We start from the raw sequence: 18,229 nt of genomic DNA on the forward strand, positions 1-18,229 counted from the left end.
ATGTTGTCGGAAGTAGATTGTAGTTTGTTGCTGGCAGCTTGGCAAATATCAAAACGATACCTGACAGCGCGGTTTATATGTTGTTTATTTTGTCTGTGATCATGTCAAAGTTCCCCAAATGCAATTAGGGTGATGTTTAGCATTGGCAAGGATGTCTAAGCATTCGGGTCCCTGTGGTGGAGAGTCGCACATGGGCATCGAGAGCACTTTTCTGGAGGAGCTGCGCAAGTACATCCAGTCCGAAAAAGAACATTTATCAACAGAAAGGGGCCACGAGGAGCAACGATTTATTATTTACAGCTATGCTTTTGACAAAGTACATATTCATCGCGTATTTTTGCAAACACACAAACTGTTTTAATTTCATTTGACTTCAATGTGGTTGATATTTGGATAACCCATGCAAGGACCTTGTGCAATTCTATTAACAGGTGATAGAGCATGTAACTGCATACAAGAGAATTTTAACAACTATCAAGAAAGAGTACGAAGACTTCATAAACCATGTGAAAAAGAGTGGCAGAGATGCCAAACTGGCTCAGAGGAAGCTGAAGGGAGTGATTGCACAGCCCACTTCTCTCATGTACTGTCACAGAAGAGCTGAACAACTTCGAGAGAGGTAACCCAGTGTGTACATGATCTACAGTGCATGTAGGCCTACAGTTTTCGATAGTCTCGTGTAGTGTATGAAGCACTGGTGACTGCAGTTAAACACGTTGAGTTTTGACTGGACTGTTCATTCTATCAATACTAAATGTATGAGTGTGCTCTCTAGGATTGCAATCATTTGCAGAGACACTGCTGAGATGCAGGCGTTAGGCAATGCTGAGCTACAGAGAATCGAACAGAACAGGAAAGACAAGCAACCCTCTGAAGAGCAGAAGGAATCAGACACAGACATAGCTCAACCCATTGGACAAATACCAGGTATGCCTCAGCTCTTCCATCATACATGGCCTAAGTCAGGGGCATAGGTGCCGGTAAGATAGATGCAGTGGTGCATTGGCATCCCCACTTTTGGGCTTCCTAAATGAGGCTCTCACAACTTTTACTGCAGACAAATGAGTGGAATGCAGCAGAAGTAACATTGTGAAGAAAATAAAGGGAAAAAATGCACCACCACTTTAAAACTCGTTCCGGCGCCCTTGGTCAGGGGTGTGGAACCTATGTTTCGAGGGCCGTTTACAGTCCTTGAGGCCGTCTTATCCGGCCTCCGATATGATTTTAATGTTATGCAGTTTCACATGAAATATGCCATGTTTTGTAAAGAAATCTTAGAAGTTACATTTGCAATACAATGAAGTTATATTTTCAGGGGACCTAGTGAAGGTGGGGTCTGTTGTAAAGGTGGCCGCCTTCAATATCCTAGGCCTAAAGTACAGGGGGGAAATCCTGGTGGTTTGGTTTCAAAGTACGGCCCTTGGAGTACTTCATTCAATTTGTGGCCCCTGGAATGAAATTGGTTCCCCACCACTGGCCTAAGTTATGTATTGTCCAGTGATACTATCCAGTGTTATCACATTCGCTTATTATGTTATAGTACATCAGAGCCAACATTGACCATATTACATAATTAGGCCAATACATTATTATTCTGAAAAAAAAAAGTTTTGGCAAGTGAATTCTTTGTCAATTCTTTTTTTCCTTTCAATGCAAGAAGGCTTGACTCTATTTCCGAATCAGATACCAATGGCTGGGTATACTGACAAGCATTTGAATGGCTGGGTATAATGTCAAGCAATTCACTCCAGCAGGTGTTGACTCCAGTATACAGTTGATCGGAAGAAGTGTGCTCATCTCCAGATTGTTTAAAACAGCTCAACTGGATCAGTACACACACGTTTCAGCCTGAGCCATCTTTTGCATCTAGAGTAGACGCTTAGGAAAAGTCTGTCTGTGTGTCATGCTATCCCATTAAATGCAGACAAGAATCATTCACAGAGAGTGTGGCTTACATGTCACAAAAGAATCCAGTATACGGTACTGTACATTGATCAATCAATAGACAAAAGTAGTACATAATACAAATCTACTGCAACAGCAAGTCACATGACAAACGATATGACTTTGGACCTTTTAAATGGATAATTTCTATTGGCAACAACAGAGAGATGCCATGGTGGTCAGTGGCGTGCAGACATGTTGGGGGGCAGGTGCCCTTGGATGTGGAACTATGGAGGCTATATACTGTATTATATATCAGGACGTTATTATCACATGCTTTTGACCGTCAAGCATTTGTGGACAACAGTACATTGTGACAAAAGGCTTCCACATAAGACCTTTCAAAAAGGTCATTTTGGGTCCAGTTGGGCAAAGGGGCAGGTGCTTTAGCACTACTTTGCCCCCATAGCACAGTGCACACCCATGATGGTGGTGTTGGTGTTTTGCTTGCACTGCAGGCCTGTCCTTTGAAGAGTCGATGAACCCCTCGGCCCTGGCCAACTACCTGGAGGTCCTGGAGATGAAGCGCGAGGACCTGTGGGACCTGAAGAAGAACCACTACGTCCCCTTGCAGGTCAAGGCAGACCTGGACGCCAAGGTCACCGCCGCCCTCGACCGCAGAGACGAGCTGGTCCTGGAGAACGACCAGCTTCAGCTGCGGTAGGAGATTTAGCAAGTGTTTTAAAGGTGGGGTTGCAGGTATGACATCACGTTGGGGGAACTCCCCCAGGATTCTGAGGTTCTACATAGACTCCTATGAGCCCGCGAAACCCCCAACGTGATGTCATAATAGTACATATTCTTAAAATGGTTAACCTGCAACCCCACCTTTAAGATTTAATTTTAATGAATTTAATTTTAATTTAATTTAATTTTTAATTTTTATTTAATTTAATTTTAAGATTTAACAGTGTTAAAACATATTTTTAATAGTCTTCATACACACACACACACACACACACACACACACACACACACACACACACACACACACACACACACAACGTCCATACATGAAAAGGTGGATCTTCTCTGTATTTCTAGTAATAAACGTCTTTGACCGGAAAACTAATAGTAAATAGTAGTTTATTACATGGTAAATAGTCATGAAAAGATCAGATGTGAGAATAGTCACACTGGACAGCATACGGTAGTTGCAATGTTACTCTGGCCACAATCCTACATACTCTACCTTTAAGCATCTGTATGCATTTACTGTATCTGATCTTATTGTATCTTATCGTATCGTATCATCTTATCTTATCTTTATCTTTTCTTGAAATATGTCTTGTCTTGTCCAGTCTCCAACAACTGCAGTGTGTGAATGAAGCTATTTCCTCCTGGTCGAGAGAGGAAGATGGTCCATTGGTTCAGTATCTCTCTGAAAAACTGAAGATCATAGTTGACATGAAAGGTGGTTTTTGTTTAATAATATTTACTTTGTTTAATTTTGTTTAATATTTACACATCTACGGAAGTTCAGTTTTTTTAATTCCAACTCCAACTTTACTACATGTACTGTGTGTGATTGAGCATTATGTTTGGCTCACAGTATCGGATGCAGTTGATCAGAGCAGTGGATATGAGGATGACGATCCCACTAAAGTCAACGAATCAGAGTTACTTGTTGAATGCATTGAGAGGTAATTTTGCTTCATAGTACTAGTGTGGTACACGTTACTCATTATGTAAAGAGGTGTGGAAGCTGACATGAGAATTGTGCATCCTGCCATGTATTCCTGCTCTATGTGCTCCGTGCACCGGTGTCTTCTTCATTAGTTAGCCCGTTCACCTGCCTCAAAATGTGACAAGATGGGGGCGATGCCGTCCAGTGGACAAGTGTGCCATACCATTATACCGGGCACATGGGTTTGATTCTGGCGAGAGATCATTTCTTGATCCTTACCCATCTCTTTCTCTCTCCCATTTCCTGCCCGTTTTCCGCTGTCCTGTCAATTGACAGACACAAATCACAATTTTTTTTTTTTTTTGATTTAGGATCAGCTGCTTCACTAAATTGTCTGACCTCAAAAAATGTGGCGTTATCTTTATTTTTTGAAACTGAGTTCCCTATCTCTGGTTCTGATTGGCCTCGTTTACATGAGACATTTAATTCAGAATGAACTCAATTTAATTTTGAAATGAATGAAACTTAATTCCGCTTTGAAAACATCATGTGAACACTTCACAGTTCGGAATTAAATGAAAGTGCAATGTAAAGTCCACAGAAATATTTAATTCTGAATTATTCATTCGGAATTAGCAACAGCATGTAAACGTGGCCATTGTGCCCACTATATCCTGATTGAGGTCTCCTCTCTCAACAGGTTCATAGACCTGTTTGAAAACGGTGAGTATGAGGCAGCGGCCTTCCATGCTGCCAAGTCTCCGCACGGGGTGCTCAGGAACATGGCCACCATGGAGAAGTTCAAAGGTTTGCCATTTGAATTCTAAATCACCACATCTATATGTTGTTATTATACAATGGATAGGTGTTTTTTTATTTAAATAAAAAGTATGTGTTGTCTGAGTCCCCGTGTTACATGATCAAAGAATGAATGATCAGAGGACATTCCAAAAAGAAGAAGTGAACCGTAATCAGTGTCTGGTGAATATTGATGCTTTGTTCAAGCTTACCTGCTGCCTCACACCTGTACCTGCATTACTCTCTCTCTCTCTCTCTCTCTCTCTCTCTCTCTCTCTCTCTCTCTCTCTCTCTCTCTCTCTCTCTCTCTCTCTCTCTCTCTCTCTACCCATCTCTCCTGCAGTTGTAGCCATCACAGAGCACCAGGGTGCGGTTAAACTCTCTCTCTCTCTCTCTCTCTCTCTCTCTCTCTCTCTCTCCCTCTCTCTCTCTCTCTCTCTTGCTCCCCCATCTCTCCTGCTGTTGTAGCCATCACAGAGTACCAGGGTGCGGTGCCCCCTCTGCTGCTCTTCTTCCAGGCCATAATGAACTCGGTGCAGGACGAGCGTCAGCTGCCTGCTGAGGACCTGTCAGTGGAGGCCGTCCGCTGCGCCCTGCAGCACAACTTTGTGGAGCTCGTCACACACTGGGTCACACAGCGCAGGTCAGAAATAATTATTTTTAAAAAAAACATAGCTACTGAAGTATTGAGTTCTCCTTATCAGGGCTTGACGCTAATTATTTTGCTCACCAGCCACTGTGGCTAGTGGTTTTCCAGAGTCACTAGCTATTTAGCCTGTCTGCTAGCCAGAATTTTGTTGTCAATTTTGTCTTTAGAATCTTGCATTTAAATAAAAAACTATTTATGCAATTACTGTGATTTGTCAAATCAAAGAATAAGTTACCTGTCAAAATGGCTAGTGAGACTGAAATTGTTACTAGCCACAGCCAAGTTTAACTAGCATTTGGCCGGTTGGCAGGTGCCAGTGCCAAGCCCTGCTCCTTATGTGAAGAATATCCCCTAAAAAGTTATTCTGGGTTATACAAAATATTCTGCAGCTCACCACGCACTGGGTCACACAGCGCAGGTAACAGTGATGGCCAACCTGGATTCAGAAGGAACATTCTAGTGCTACATATTGTAAAATACCTGGGTTTTACCAATTGGACATGGTCTGGTATGGCAGCTCCACCAGCCAGGATAAGCAGCAACTGGAGAGGGTAGTACGCAGGGCCTCTAAAATCATCGGTCACAGTCTTCCCACCTTAGCCTCACAGTACAACACCAGAATAGCCAGGAAAGCCAAGAACATCACCTCTGACCCACTCACCCAGCACACCACCTACTCACACTCCTTCCATCAGGGAAAAGGTACCGCAGCATCCCATGCAATACCACACGTTTTAGGGACAGTACCTACCTACAAGCCATCCGCCACTTGAACTTGAACATGCTCTAGCACTAGCACTTTACAGCCACTCCACTTCTTTGCACTTTGTAACCTTAACAGTATCAAGTCGTAATATTGCACTTTTAAATGTCTATTTGTATGCGTAATTCCCTGTTATTCATGGCCCCTTTTGTTTGTTTGTTTGTTTGTTGTCTGTTTGTATTGTTGCATTTGTTAGCAAACCAAAATACATTCCTAACAACTGTATGTTATGCTGTTGATGTGGTTACAATAAGCTTGAACTTGAACTTGTATATACACATTCACACATTCACACACACCTTTCCTCTCCCGCCATACAGGCTGGCGTATACCGAAGCTCTCGGTGACGTCATCTGTGGCCATGGGGACAAGAAGCTGCGCATGACGGACACCTGCCTGGCCCTGGCGCAGATCGTCTACTCGGCCTGTGGCATGCAGAGGAAGGCAGCCCTCACCATGTGCAAGAGAGGAATGACCTTTGGAGCCATCGAGTACATTCACCAGAACAAGAACTTCACTGACGGTGAGTGATGTCAGTAATATGTTACTGTAACATATCAATGTGTTAGTGTTTGAAAACTGTATGTGTGAGTGTGTGTTGTGTGTGTGTTGTGAGTGAATGTGTCAGAGAAAGAATTGTAAATTCATTTATGAGTATGTTAGTTTGTGTGTGTGTGTGTGAGTGTGAGTGTGAGTGTGTGTGTGTGTGTGAGAGAGAGAGAGAGAGAGAGAGAGAGAGAGAGAGAGAGAGAGAGAGAGAGAGAGAGAGAGAGAGAGAGAGAGAGAGAGAGAGAGAGAGAGAGAGAGATTGTTGTCAATGCACATTGGAGACTGGTCAAAGGCAATTTCAAACTCCTGTGCTAACCCTGTTACATAGATCTTTGACAATAAAGTACATTTGATTTGACTTTTTTTTTAAGCCCAACTGGGAGACTCCAGCTCCCATTTTCATTGTGACAAAGCACTCCATAGCACACAAGTTAACACTGCACACTGCACACAACAAATGGCGCCCGAAAGGGAGCAGTGTGGCGGGACGGTACCATGCTCAGGGTACCTCAGTCATGGAGGAGGATGGGAGAGCACTGTTTAATTACTCCCCTCACCATCCTAGCGGGTCGAGAGTCGAACCGACAACCTTTGGGCTACAAGTCTGACGCCCTAACTGCTTACCCATGACTGCCCCTGATGTGGGGGTGGATATTATTCAGCCATTAGTGACCCCATCTTATTTAGGAGCAGGTGGCTGCACTGACAGACAGCGTTCCCCTTGTTTCTATACAGACGCTCGGGTCAATGAATGTTCAGTCACACTGCATTGAAGCACAGCGCACAGTGTCCTCGTTTGGTCTCTGGAAAGTCGTGGAATTTCAATACCGTTCTTAACCACACATGAAATGTCAGGGTTTTAAAAGTGTTGTGAAAGGAATACTGACAACACATGAAGGAGAAATGCATGTTACATTTTTTTAAATATAAAACTGCTTTTAAAAAAATGTAATATTATACTATTGTATTGGCCCTATTCTATATGAGCAGTACTGTTTTTCCCTGTTGTAGAAGACTGCTTGGCTCCTGTATCATCATATTGTGTCGTGTGTTTGTGTTCCTCTATTCCAGAGGGCTGTCTGCATGTGTTGCGAGGGTGCCCATGTATACTCGGTGTTGTGTCGTGTTGTGTTGTGTTGTGTCGTGTCGTGTCGTGTCGTGTCGTGTCGTGTTGTGTTGTGTGTTTGTATTCCCCTATTTCAGAGGACTGTCTTCATGTGTTGCGCGGGTGCCCATGTATAATCGGTGTTGTGTTGTGTTGTGTTGTGTGTTTGTGTTCCCTCCCCTATTTCAGAGGACTGCCTGCATGTGCTGCGCGGGTGTCCCAGCATGGCGCTGCTGCAGGCCCTGACGCAGGAGTATAAGGGCCGGCTGGCCATCCTGTCTGTGGGCTACGCGTGCCAGGCGCTCTTCAACTCCGACCTGGAGGACCTGGCCCTGGACCTACTGGAGGAGATACACACAGGACGCCAAGGTCAAGGGTCACAACACAAGATAGATAGATAAATAGATAGATAGATAGATAGATAGATAGATAGATAGATAGATAGATAGATAGATAGATAGATAGATAGATAGATAGATAGATAGATACGGTAGATGGACGGACCTGGTAGCGGAGATACACGCAGGACGCCAAGGTTAAGGATCACAACACAACATAACTACAGACACCCAGAAAACTGAGTGGATGGATGACCACACACTGCTGCACTTAGATGTGCTGCCTATTGCCAAATGTTATCGTTTCATATATGTAATAAACTAATATTTACTAGTATGAACAAAGTACAGTACGTTTTGAAGTTAAAAATATCTATCTCTGGAAATAAAAAATGGCAGATACGAATAAGAATTTCATGGTGGTGGTAACTATTTGTGAAAAAGCGAACATTTATCAATGAGCAGCATGAATTCTGGAAATAAAAACTACAAAAAATATTACACAGTGCACCTTAATGTGCTATTCTGAGGCATACCGATATTTTGGGCTACCGGTATGCTGTACAACAATGCAGAGATGCTGTGTGGGATTAGGTTTTGGATTTGTGTTGTCTTCATTAGTCTTCAGGGACAAATTTGTCAATGTGCTGTACTACATGAGTTGTAAAATGTGGTGTGTGATGACTCTCAGGTTCTCTGGAGAAAACCATTACGGAGGACACCAGGTGCACTGCCAAGGGCTGGCATGAGATCGCCAACCACTGCTTCCAGAAGAACTACCATCAGCTGGCGCAGGAGATCAATGGCATCTTGCAGTATGCCATGTGTTTCACGACCGCCAAGGAGGATAAGCCCATGGACCATGTGCTGCTGTAGAGCCGCTAGAGCCCACTAGAGGGCGCTAATCAGGCAAATATAGTAAGTCCCAGGCCTTCAAGGCACTATTGACAGCTTTTTACCCCCGACATGTGATGTTTTTTTTTAATCAATAATAACAGAATGTTGCCATACTTTTGGTTATAAACAGTGCCATGTTTTACAGTGTCACACTTATATTTGCATCCATAGTCCGTAGTGTTTTGTATGAACTTTTTCAATTCCATCTGGATCCTGATGATCCTTGAATACAACAGGTATCTCCCAAAGAACCCTTCCCACTTCCCATCATTCCCACACATAGGCTACACAGGCGTTTGAATCCCAGCATGCTTCAGCCAGGCAATGGTGAAGCTCATTAAAACCCAGGGATGAGTAGGCTAGTGGTGGCGATCACTGTCAGCTCGCTCCAATTGTGTCAACGCCAGTCTTAGGGCAGAGTGGGCTGGTAGAGTGACGCCTTTGTCCCCAACCCGCCACTACAGCCACCCCCACCCAGCCTCCTCCGTCGCCCCACTCCCTCCACTCACTCCACTCCACTTCCCCCGCCCTGACACACAGAGTACTCTTTGTTGGTTTGCAAAGGGTGACAATAAAAGCGGGCCACATGAAAAGGAATAGAGTCCCCGTTCAGTTGACACAGTTGACAAACATCACCCATATTTGATAAACAGGGACTGCAGGGTCTACTCTTCATTCCTGGGACGGTTGTGAGGCTTGACTGCTGACAACTGTGTCACTCGTCACCACAACCACCTGCCATCTCAATGTGAACGCTTTTCCGCCTGTGCCACTAGAAAACCCTATACTGCTTAGTTTGCATTCGTATGGCAGTTAGGCCACACAAGATAAGATGTGGAGGGTGTCGTATCTATAGGGCCTTTCAAGGGTACCGAACGCATCTGGTCATATTCCCAGACCCGACGGAAAACGGCAAGTTCCTCCCTCCCAGTGAAACGTGTTACTTAGTTTTGTGTCAGCAGCAATGCTTTTGACTTTTTCTGCCTTGGAGCAGTTTCAGATATGTTTATTAGCCAAAGCATTATTGCAAACTCTCTCTCTCTCTCTCTCTCTCTCTCTCTCGCTCGCTCGCTCGCACGCACGCGCACACACACACACACACACACACACACACACACACACACACACACACACACACACACACACACACACACACACACACACACATACACACACACACACACACAGTGTACGTACATACATACACTCGTACCTAATGCACAAATGCATAAAACACATAATTGTAAAGAGAGAGCATGAGTGTGCTCTTTAAGCTCCTGCGCACCCTCCCCCTTGTGCCTGTCCTGTCCACCACCCCCCTGCCGCTGCCTCCCCCCATGCCTGTCCTGTCCTGTACACCACCCCCCTGCTGCTCCCTGCCTCCACTCCTGTCCTGTCCACATTGACCTCTTGCAGGGCTGGACTGGCCATCTGGCATAGTGGGCATTTCCCAGTGGGCCCTGCACTCTCGTGGGCCCCTATTTTCAGAAATGTAAATTTTTTTATTTTTTTTTTACATTTCTGAAAATAGGGGCCCACAATGGTGCGGGGCCCACTGTTATTTCAGTTCTGCCCTGCTGATTATGAGGGGCCCCTTTAAGGCTTAAGTGCCCCAGCCCTATTCCTTTCCTCCTGTTCTGTCCACCACCCCCCTGCTGCTGCCTGCCTCCCCCCCGTGCCTGTCCTGTCCATATTGATCTCCTGCAGTCTCAGGGAGTGTTTGCTGGCCTACCGATGAGCCAGCATGACGCAGCTTTCCTCCGAGCACAGCCAGCACCGTAGCACACTCCCTCCCTCCTTCCTTCTGTCGCTCCCTCCTTCCGTCTCTCTCTCCCTCTCTCTCTCCCTCGCTTGCTCCCTTCTTCCCTCTCTCTCTCTCTCTCTCTCTCTCTCTCTCTCTCTCTCCCTCCCCCTCTCTCCTTCGCTCGCTCCCTCCCTCCTTTCTGTCCCTTTCCTGACAACCAGCCTCCTCGCTGAGCCTTCCTCTCTCCCTGCCTGCCTGTCTGCCTCCCTCCCTGCCTACCTGCCTGCCTGTCTCCCTGCCTGTCTGCCTCCCTCCCTGCCTCCCTGTCTGTCTGTCTGCCTGTCTGTCTGCCTTTCTGCCTTGCTCCCTGCCTGCCTGTCTCCTTGCCTGCCTGCCTGCCTTTCTGCCTGCCTGCTTGTGTGCCTGCCTGCCTGTCTATCTGCCTCCCCCCCTGTCTCCCTGCCTGCCCTCCCTGTCTCCCTGCCTGTCTGCCTGCCTGTCTCCTTGCCTGCCCGCCAGGATACAGGGTTTCGTTGCCTCTCACGTTCCCCTCTTCACTCGCACTCTCATTTTCAAACACAGGCATTTTAAATGAATTAGTTAGTTCCCTTCTTCTATTCGCCTTGTGTCTCATTGATGGTACTCTCGTCTAAAGCACTACTCTATCTCTTTACTATGATGTAAACGCCAGACAGAGACTGGGGGGGAATCCTACAGTTATGGACGTCGTCATGATAAAAAGGAAACCCTGCCGTTCAGATTTGGTGGGTTGAGAGTATAATTAACTGCGACAAACCCTACTGTTTGACCTGACATGGTTCCTTCGCAAGTGGAACAGCAAGCATGGGCATTTCCAAAGATTAGGCACAACTCGCCCTGCCCCCACCCCCACCCGCTCCATCACCGGCTAAACGAGAGCCAGAGCTCTTCTCCCCCTCTCTCCCGGTGTGTGTCTGTGTCTATGTGGAAACTGATCAGTGTGTGTGTGTGTGTGTGTGTGTGTGTGTGTGTGCGCGCGCGCGCACAGACTGATCAGAGTATGTGTGTGTGTGCGTGTGCGCGTGTGTGTGTGGGTGTGTGTCCTCAGCTGAGCTTCACTGCGCTGTGTTGCGTCCACAGTCGCGTCTCCCCCTCTCCTCTCGCCTAAAGTGGCACAGCCGGCCTAGCTATGCGCTCCAGGGCTTCTGCCCGCGTCCGTCCGCGTCCCAATGATGTGAACTGACATGACCGTCTAGCAGACAGGGGCCACGGGACAGTGCCCAGCGCAGTGCCATTGTGTCAGGCACTCTCTGCTCTCGCTCTCTCTCAGTCCGACACCCACCACACTGAGCGTTGACTCACTTCCAGCTCCATTGTTTGTGGAGTGTTTGTCGAGGTTTTCCTGTGTAAACGGGCCCTGGTATGGCGCTTGCTTTGCTTGCGACCCTGGCGCTTGGTGTTCATCCAGCCACCGCAAGTATGCAGTTACCTCATGGCTGCCAGCAAGCGAGTTAGTGTGTGAGTCAACATCAGACAGTCATGGGCTGGCTAGTGAGTGATGAAAGCTTTTGGTAACGTTTGGAAGCTGCTTGTGTGTGAGGTCATCTGAAGTGCCACCTGACGTGCGCGTCGTTGCTGTAACTGGATGCAATAGCTGCATGCTATGTCATGTCCCCATCCACTGACTAACACAACCTGTGTGAGACATTCATTTTATTCATGCCCCCTGTATTAGATGTCTGTAGGGTTGTGAATACAGTATGGATGGAAAAATAAAAAGTCCCATTGATTTTTCACAGAGGCCTCCCGGGTGTGTGTTTTGCTGCGAGTGCTTCCGTGCTTTAATAGACTGGTGGAGGCGTGTATGATGGAAACCCAGCATTTGGTCTTCTGAAAGGTTAGCAAGCAAACTCCCATCTTGTAAACCAGGGGTGGGGAACCTATGTCTCGGCGACCGTTTACGGCCCTTGAGGCTGCCTTATCCGCCCCCCCCCGACATAATTTTAATGCCGTGCAGTTTCACATGAATTATGACATGTTTTGTAAAGAAATCTTAGAAATTTCATTTGCAATACAATTAAATTATATTTCAGGGGACCTAGTGAAGGTGGGGTCTGTTGTAAAGGTGGCCGTTTAATGCATATATATCAATATAGGCCTAAAGTGCAGGGAGAAATCCTGGTTTGTGTTCGTAGTACAGCCCTTGGAGGACTTAATCAAATAAAAACGGTTCCCCACCCCTGCTGTAAACACTAAAAAGTTAATACACACAAAGCAAACACAGGAAAGGGTCAGTTACTGAGGGGTCAAGACGTGCATCTGGTAGGTGTGTCTAAACAGCTTCCTTTTCCTGGCTGCTATAGTGAGCTATGTGCATGCCTCCAAAGGGGTGGGGGCTGTTGTTGTGAAAACTCTGTTTGCCGTGTGTATATATATATAGTACGTACGTGCACATTGTCTGTTTTATCAGTGCACTCACCATAAACATGTCACAGGATTAGAGGGAGACCAACAGAAGCAAATACAGCATGGCTACAATTAGAGGAGTCAGAATGATTCATCAGTTTTTATTATTTGCCAGAGATTGTTTTCCCAAGCAGGGGTTAGGGGTGAGTTATTTGTAAATGTGCTGCTGAAGTATACTGTGCAGAAATAGGAAACGCTTCTGTTTTGATTATTTTTTTTTTCGTAACAAAATGAAACCCTCCGTGGTGTTGTTCCTGTCTGTTTCCCCTAAGGCATTATTAAATACATAAGACTTTCTATTTTAGGTAACATTACAGAAACGTACCAAAACTGGAATATGAAAATAGGGAACTTGCCTTGCCCTTTGGAAGACCCCAAACACGTTGTTCATCTCAATCCCTTCTTTGCAACTTATTTATCTAGACTCAGGCTCATACAAATGTGTGAAAGTAATGCTAGGACACTATCCCCCAAAACTGAGTCAGGCTCTGTGCTTGCTTCGGTGTCTGTGGTCTGAATAATGTCCCTAATGGTAATCTAGTCATGATAACAAACTAATGGGGAATCGCATGCGCTCATTGCCCACATTCCTGGGGCCAGGAAGTAGCAGAGGGTGTGAGAACAACAAGTTCCAATTGTGTGTGTGTGTGAGGTATGTGTGTGTGTGTGTGTGTGTGTGTGTGTGTGTGTGTGTGTGTGTGTGTGTGTGTGTGTGTGTGTGTGTAGTACGGTTGTGGGATGTGTGCAGCTAGAAGCGCTCACATGCAACAGGGTCAGAGAACAAAACAACTCTTGATTTGTGAGATGCCAAGTTCATTTACAAGAAGGCCATAGAATGAGCCATAATAATGTGAAATGCTTATTTAGACCCAGTGCATTTGGTCTCATTTCACCCTCATCTAGTTTCACATGATGCAGCATTGTTCCTAAACCTACAATTACATTACATTGCATTTGGCAGACACTTTATAACCAAAGCCACTTACAAACGAGGACATAATCATAGACAACATCACTAGTGGATAAAAAGAGCACAGGAAAAATACAGAACGACAATATAGGTAGGACAGAAATGAAGGTGCACGTGCAAGTTTCTTATTGTACATATTAGCTGGGCCTAAAGCAATGTGAAGTAAAAGCAGGCAAATGAAAGTTTTTAATGATAGTTAGTGATAGTTAGTTAGTGATAGTTAGTGATAGTTTTTAATTAATTAAGTTACAAATGAGTTGCCTTCTCTTTGTTGGGTGTGTAGTTTGTAGTCACTGTAATGTTTAGTAGACTGCAGTTTCCTTCTTTTTGTCTGTTTAGTCTCTGCCAAGTAGTTCACTTCATATTTCACTGTGTGCACATACACTACTGTGTCTCTGCTCATGATGTATCTATATCCTATAAAGGCTCCATTTGGATTCTCCATCTGGCTCCTGGCCCACTCAGTGCAGCAAGTACTGTAGAGACAATCCTGCCTGCATTGCAATATGGGGCACACAGATCTTAAAGCAGCCTACATGGATTAGGCCCACTTAGCACTAGCATGCCCCTATCTCGCCCGCCTGCATCAAGGATACCACTATATATACTGTATACTGTACACACTACTTGCCTGCAGAGGGACATTATACACACACATGTGTGTAAGCATAGCCATGTAAACACATGGGCATATGAATACACACTCTACCATGCATACAGTAGCATATATATAGAGTGTACATATACACAGTGCAGCACACACAAATCCTTCATTTCTCTCAGTCCCAGACCCAGCCTCTTCTGCATCCTGATATGAGAATGTGGATAGATCAGTTTTACATCCCTCTCCTGAAAAGCCCCGTTTGACTGGAAAGTGTTTTTCTAAACGCATGAATCCATCTTCATTAATAATTCATGGTATGCTTTATTAAGAGGGATCATTTGCTGCCGGCTTAAATTGCCCAAGCACTTAATATACACACAGTTTGGATTCATAGATGTACACTACTTATTCATAAATATTTCACCAATTAGATCCCTTTGATCCATTAATCCACTTGATCACTGAAGCTGAGAAAAGAACCAGGGGAGTAAAGTGTCACCTAGTCACCAGGGCCCCATGTGGTATACAAAGGGGCCCACACACAGTCCGATTTATGTACCGTAGATATATGGCTGCGGTGGGTGGGGGGGGGGGTGCTGATTGTACACAGGGCCCACAATTTGCAGCTACGCCCCTGAACAGAACAGATAAGACAAGGCGATCACAGGCTCACTTGCTTGCTTGTGTGACATTTCTTGGAGGACCCCGTGCGTCTGTCCGTCCGTCCGTCCGTCTGCCCGGTTGGAGATGTGAAACTGAGCTCCGGCCTGCCTGCCACGGGTCCACTTCAGCTGTCTCATCAATAAAACAATGCGGCAGCAGCGGTGGCGGCAGCGTGGTGTTGAGTGAAGGAGGATGGGAGGTGCAATAGGACACCCTCTCCGCCAAAGCCACGTGGCTCGCTCGCTTGGCCCCCAAAACGCTCTCTGACATTTTTTTGCCAATCAAAACTTGACATTCAACGCGCACTCGCCAAGATTTACACATCCGATTGGTCCTCCTCATAAACCAGGAGATGTCTTTACAATCTGGGCTGAATGATTTGTAACATGAACCAACATAAACAAATGGTCCCCAACAACACTGATGCCTGCGTACTTCTTGCACAACACACAACACACTTTGCAGCCGGTCGCCACATCAGCCTCATTGGCCCACAGTCAGTGGAGCTGTGTTATTATTTATGTATCCGTGACTAAGCACATGGTCAGTCCAGGAAAGTTGCAAACGAGTCCAGCAAGTGGCTATGTTTATCTCTCTACTCCAGCTTGGGAATAAAATAAGCTAATCTCCATTTTGATCACATCTCATTTTGGTCCACTGTGGATTTTCCATGTTAAGACCGGCCGGGCCAGGCGGTGTGGGCGCTCCAGACACATAGAGTGCTGGGGGTAGAGAGAGAGAGAGAGAGAGAGAGAGAGAGAGAGAGAGAGAGAGAGAGAGAGATGGGGGGAGGAAAAAGGGAGAGACAGACAGAATGAGAGGGAGAGTGCTGGGGATAGAGAGAGAGAGAGAGAGAGAGAGAGAGAGAGGATGGATGAGAGAGTGATAGCAGCTGTGCTGAGTCACAGGCACCATTGCAGCCCCTCTGCTGTGCTCCCTCATCCCCCCAAATTCACAGAGCACTTAGTCACAATCCATGCGATCATTCAGAGCCGTACCGTACTACTGTACACTAGGTCACCAGTCCGCCCTCCACTCGGGTGCCTGTCCTGCTGCATTATATCACTGTTCCTGTCACTGGGCAATAAAGCTCCAGCAGCGCGGTGGGTCGCCCCCAGTGCCACTCAGGGGATGAGGATGGGTGCAGGGGAGGGGAGCGGAGGGGTGCAGAGAGGTGCGTTGGGTGTCTGGGTGGGGACAGAGGAGGGGTGCGTGCCATGCCGTACTGTGCTGTGGGTGTTTGGTTGGGAGCAGGGGAGGGGTGCGGTGGGTGTTTTGATGGGGACAGGGGAGGGGTGCCGTGCAGTGGATGTCTGGATGGGGGCAGGGGATGGGTGCCGTGCAGTGCAGTGCGGTGGGTGTTTAGGTGGGCGACCGGGCGAGAGAGACTGGTTGCTCTCAAGCAGCTGCTAGCTGAGGAGAGAAGTAAAGGGTCTTGTGTTTAACAGCAGTGGAAGAAGTACACTCCCTAGTCCTTACCCCTGGGGTGTCGTTCAGGGGGGTGAAGTGTGACTGAGTCACCAGAGCCCCATGTATATGGGGGGCCCACACACAGTCTGATTTCTGAAGATCTATAGCTGGGGGGGGGGGGTTTGCTCCATTGGAGCTGACTGTACATAGGGCCCAAACGTTGCTGCTACGCCCCTGCCTTACCCCTGCCGGTGTTCTAAATCAGGATCTCTCTCTCTCTCTCTCTCTCTCTCTCTCTCTCTCTCGCTCTCTCTCTCTCTCTCTCTCTCTCTCTCTCTGATGGCAGACTCACCTATCTCTTTACGTACATGTCATAAATTGATGTGATACATATACAGGCAGGAAATCGGAGAGCAAACCCGTTGGTTTCATTAATGTAAAAATGGTCAGGCTCATATGGTGATGTGTGAACACTTCAATATAACCTGCGAGCTCCATCTCCCTCCCTAAACCACATTTCTTGCCAGAACGTCAAGCATGTACATTTAAAATGACATTTGTACAATTATAGTGAGATGCGTGGCCATTTTAATATGTTTGTTTGGTTTGGACTGACATCACAAACCAAACCGTATTAATAGTTCGGCAATAAAAAATGTTTGGTCCAGTCTCACGTATGAGGACTGGGAAAAGCCTCCACTTGAGTTGTGGTTGTCACGTGCCTGACTGTGTTGATTTCTCATCAGCCGTGTGTGTGTGCGTGCGTGTGTGTGTGTGTGTGTGTGTGTGTGTAAAACAGAGAGAGAGAGAGAGAGAGAGAGAGAGAGATGTTTCTGTCTTTGAATGGCCCTTGAAGAGACCCACTTGTCATAGCGGAGAGCTTCAGCAGATGGAGCGGTTGCTTTTTCGGGCCGCTTATCTTAGCCCAGTTTTTTCAGCAGGCCCCATATCTGAGGCTGGCGGAACCGCATGCCCAGACAACAAGCTGCGCTGCTGCGCAGGGGCTGCAAACTCGACCCGTTAAAGTCGGCCAAAGGAGAGATCCAGGCCAGCGCTCACATTCCCTCTCAGTTGCAGTCCCCAAACCATGTGTTACGCAGAATGCATGTAGGTCTCGTTTGAGATGCTGCACTACGTATTATACTTCCGGGGTCTTTGTATCTGTTCACAGATGGTTCAATCTCAAAAATACTACTAAAACAAATATTTCATGGTATTACCTTGCCTGGTATTAGCCATCCGCACACTTACGCTCAATTATCATTCCCCTCCCTATACTGTACATTACACACCACCATGATATGGCATAAGACCAGGCTCACCCAGGGTTTACCCTATTATTTGTAAATGGTAAAATGGTGTTATGTGTCTTTGTTCACAGGGATCAAGGTTCAGAAATTGACGAATAAAAGGGTGGACCACCATATTGCTAACACCCAGCACCTGGTAGTTGCTGGTAGTCATGGTAGATCCATATAATGCTTAGTAATAGAATCTAGTAAGTCTGGTGCTCACTGTCTTGTTATTCCTCTTCATTCACACTCATAGTTCCTTCCGTCTTCTACTCTCACTTTTAACCCACTCTCTCACTCCCTTTCTCACCCGTGCTCCTGAAAGTAGATACTGTTGGTTTGTGTAGCTATAGGGTGTTATTGACTGACTGGGAAATACCTCGACAGCTCTATTTCAGGCTGGTGTCAATGGCTGTTAAAGCCAAGCATGC

The 18,229-nt window shown here is 46.3% G+C and overlaps 1 protein-coding gene across 1 annotated transcript; it reads left to right on the forward strand.

Moving 5' to 3' along the window:
• Positions 1-60: 60 nt before the first annotated feature.
• Positions 61-8,834, forward strand: LOC134441387 (clathrin heavy chain linker domain-containing protein 1-like). Its single transcript, XM_063191675.1, has 11 exons — positions 61-316; positions 432-619; positions 776-927; positions 2,403-2,604; positions 3,246-3,358; positions 3,497-3,587; positions 4,272-4,378; positions 4,838-5,012; positions 6,102-6,304; positions 7,625-7,804; positions 8,465-8,834. Exons 1-11 carry the CDS (start codon positions 152-154, stop codon positions 8,647-8,649), a joined length of 1,761 nt encoding a protein of 586 aa, XP_063047745.1. The 5' UTR covers positions 61-151; the 3' UTR covers positions 8,650-8,834.
• Positions 8,835-18,229: the final 9,395 nt, after the last annotated feature.

Source organism: Engraulis encrasicolus, chromosome 24 (assembly GCF_034702125.1).
Source record: "Engraulis encrasicolus isolate BLACKSEA-1 chromosome 24, IST_EnEncr_1.0, whole genome shotgun sequence".
NCBI classification, from domain to species: Eukaryota; Metazoa; Chordata; class Actinopteri; order Clupeiformes; family Engraulidae; genus Engraulis; species Engraulis encrasicolus.

Bases quoted from the DNA above. Each gene is read 5' to 3' on its own strand.
- LOC134441387 (XM_063191675.1), top strand. From the start codon at position 152: ATGTCTAAGCATTCGGGTCCCTGTGGTGGAGAGTCGCACATGGGCATC. The intron at 6,305-7,624 runs GTGAGTGATGTC...CCCCTATTTCAG, and splicing joins GAACAAGAACTTCACTGACG to AGGACTGCCTGCATGTGCTG. The intron at 7,805-8,464 runs GTCAAGGGTCAC...GATGACTCTCAG, and splicing joins GATACACACAGGACGCCAAG to GTTCTCTGGAGAAAACCATT.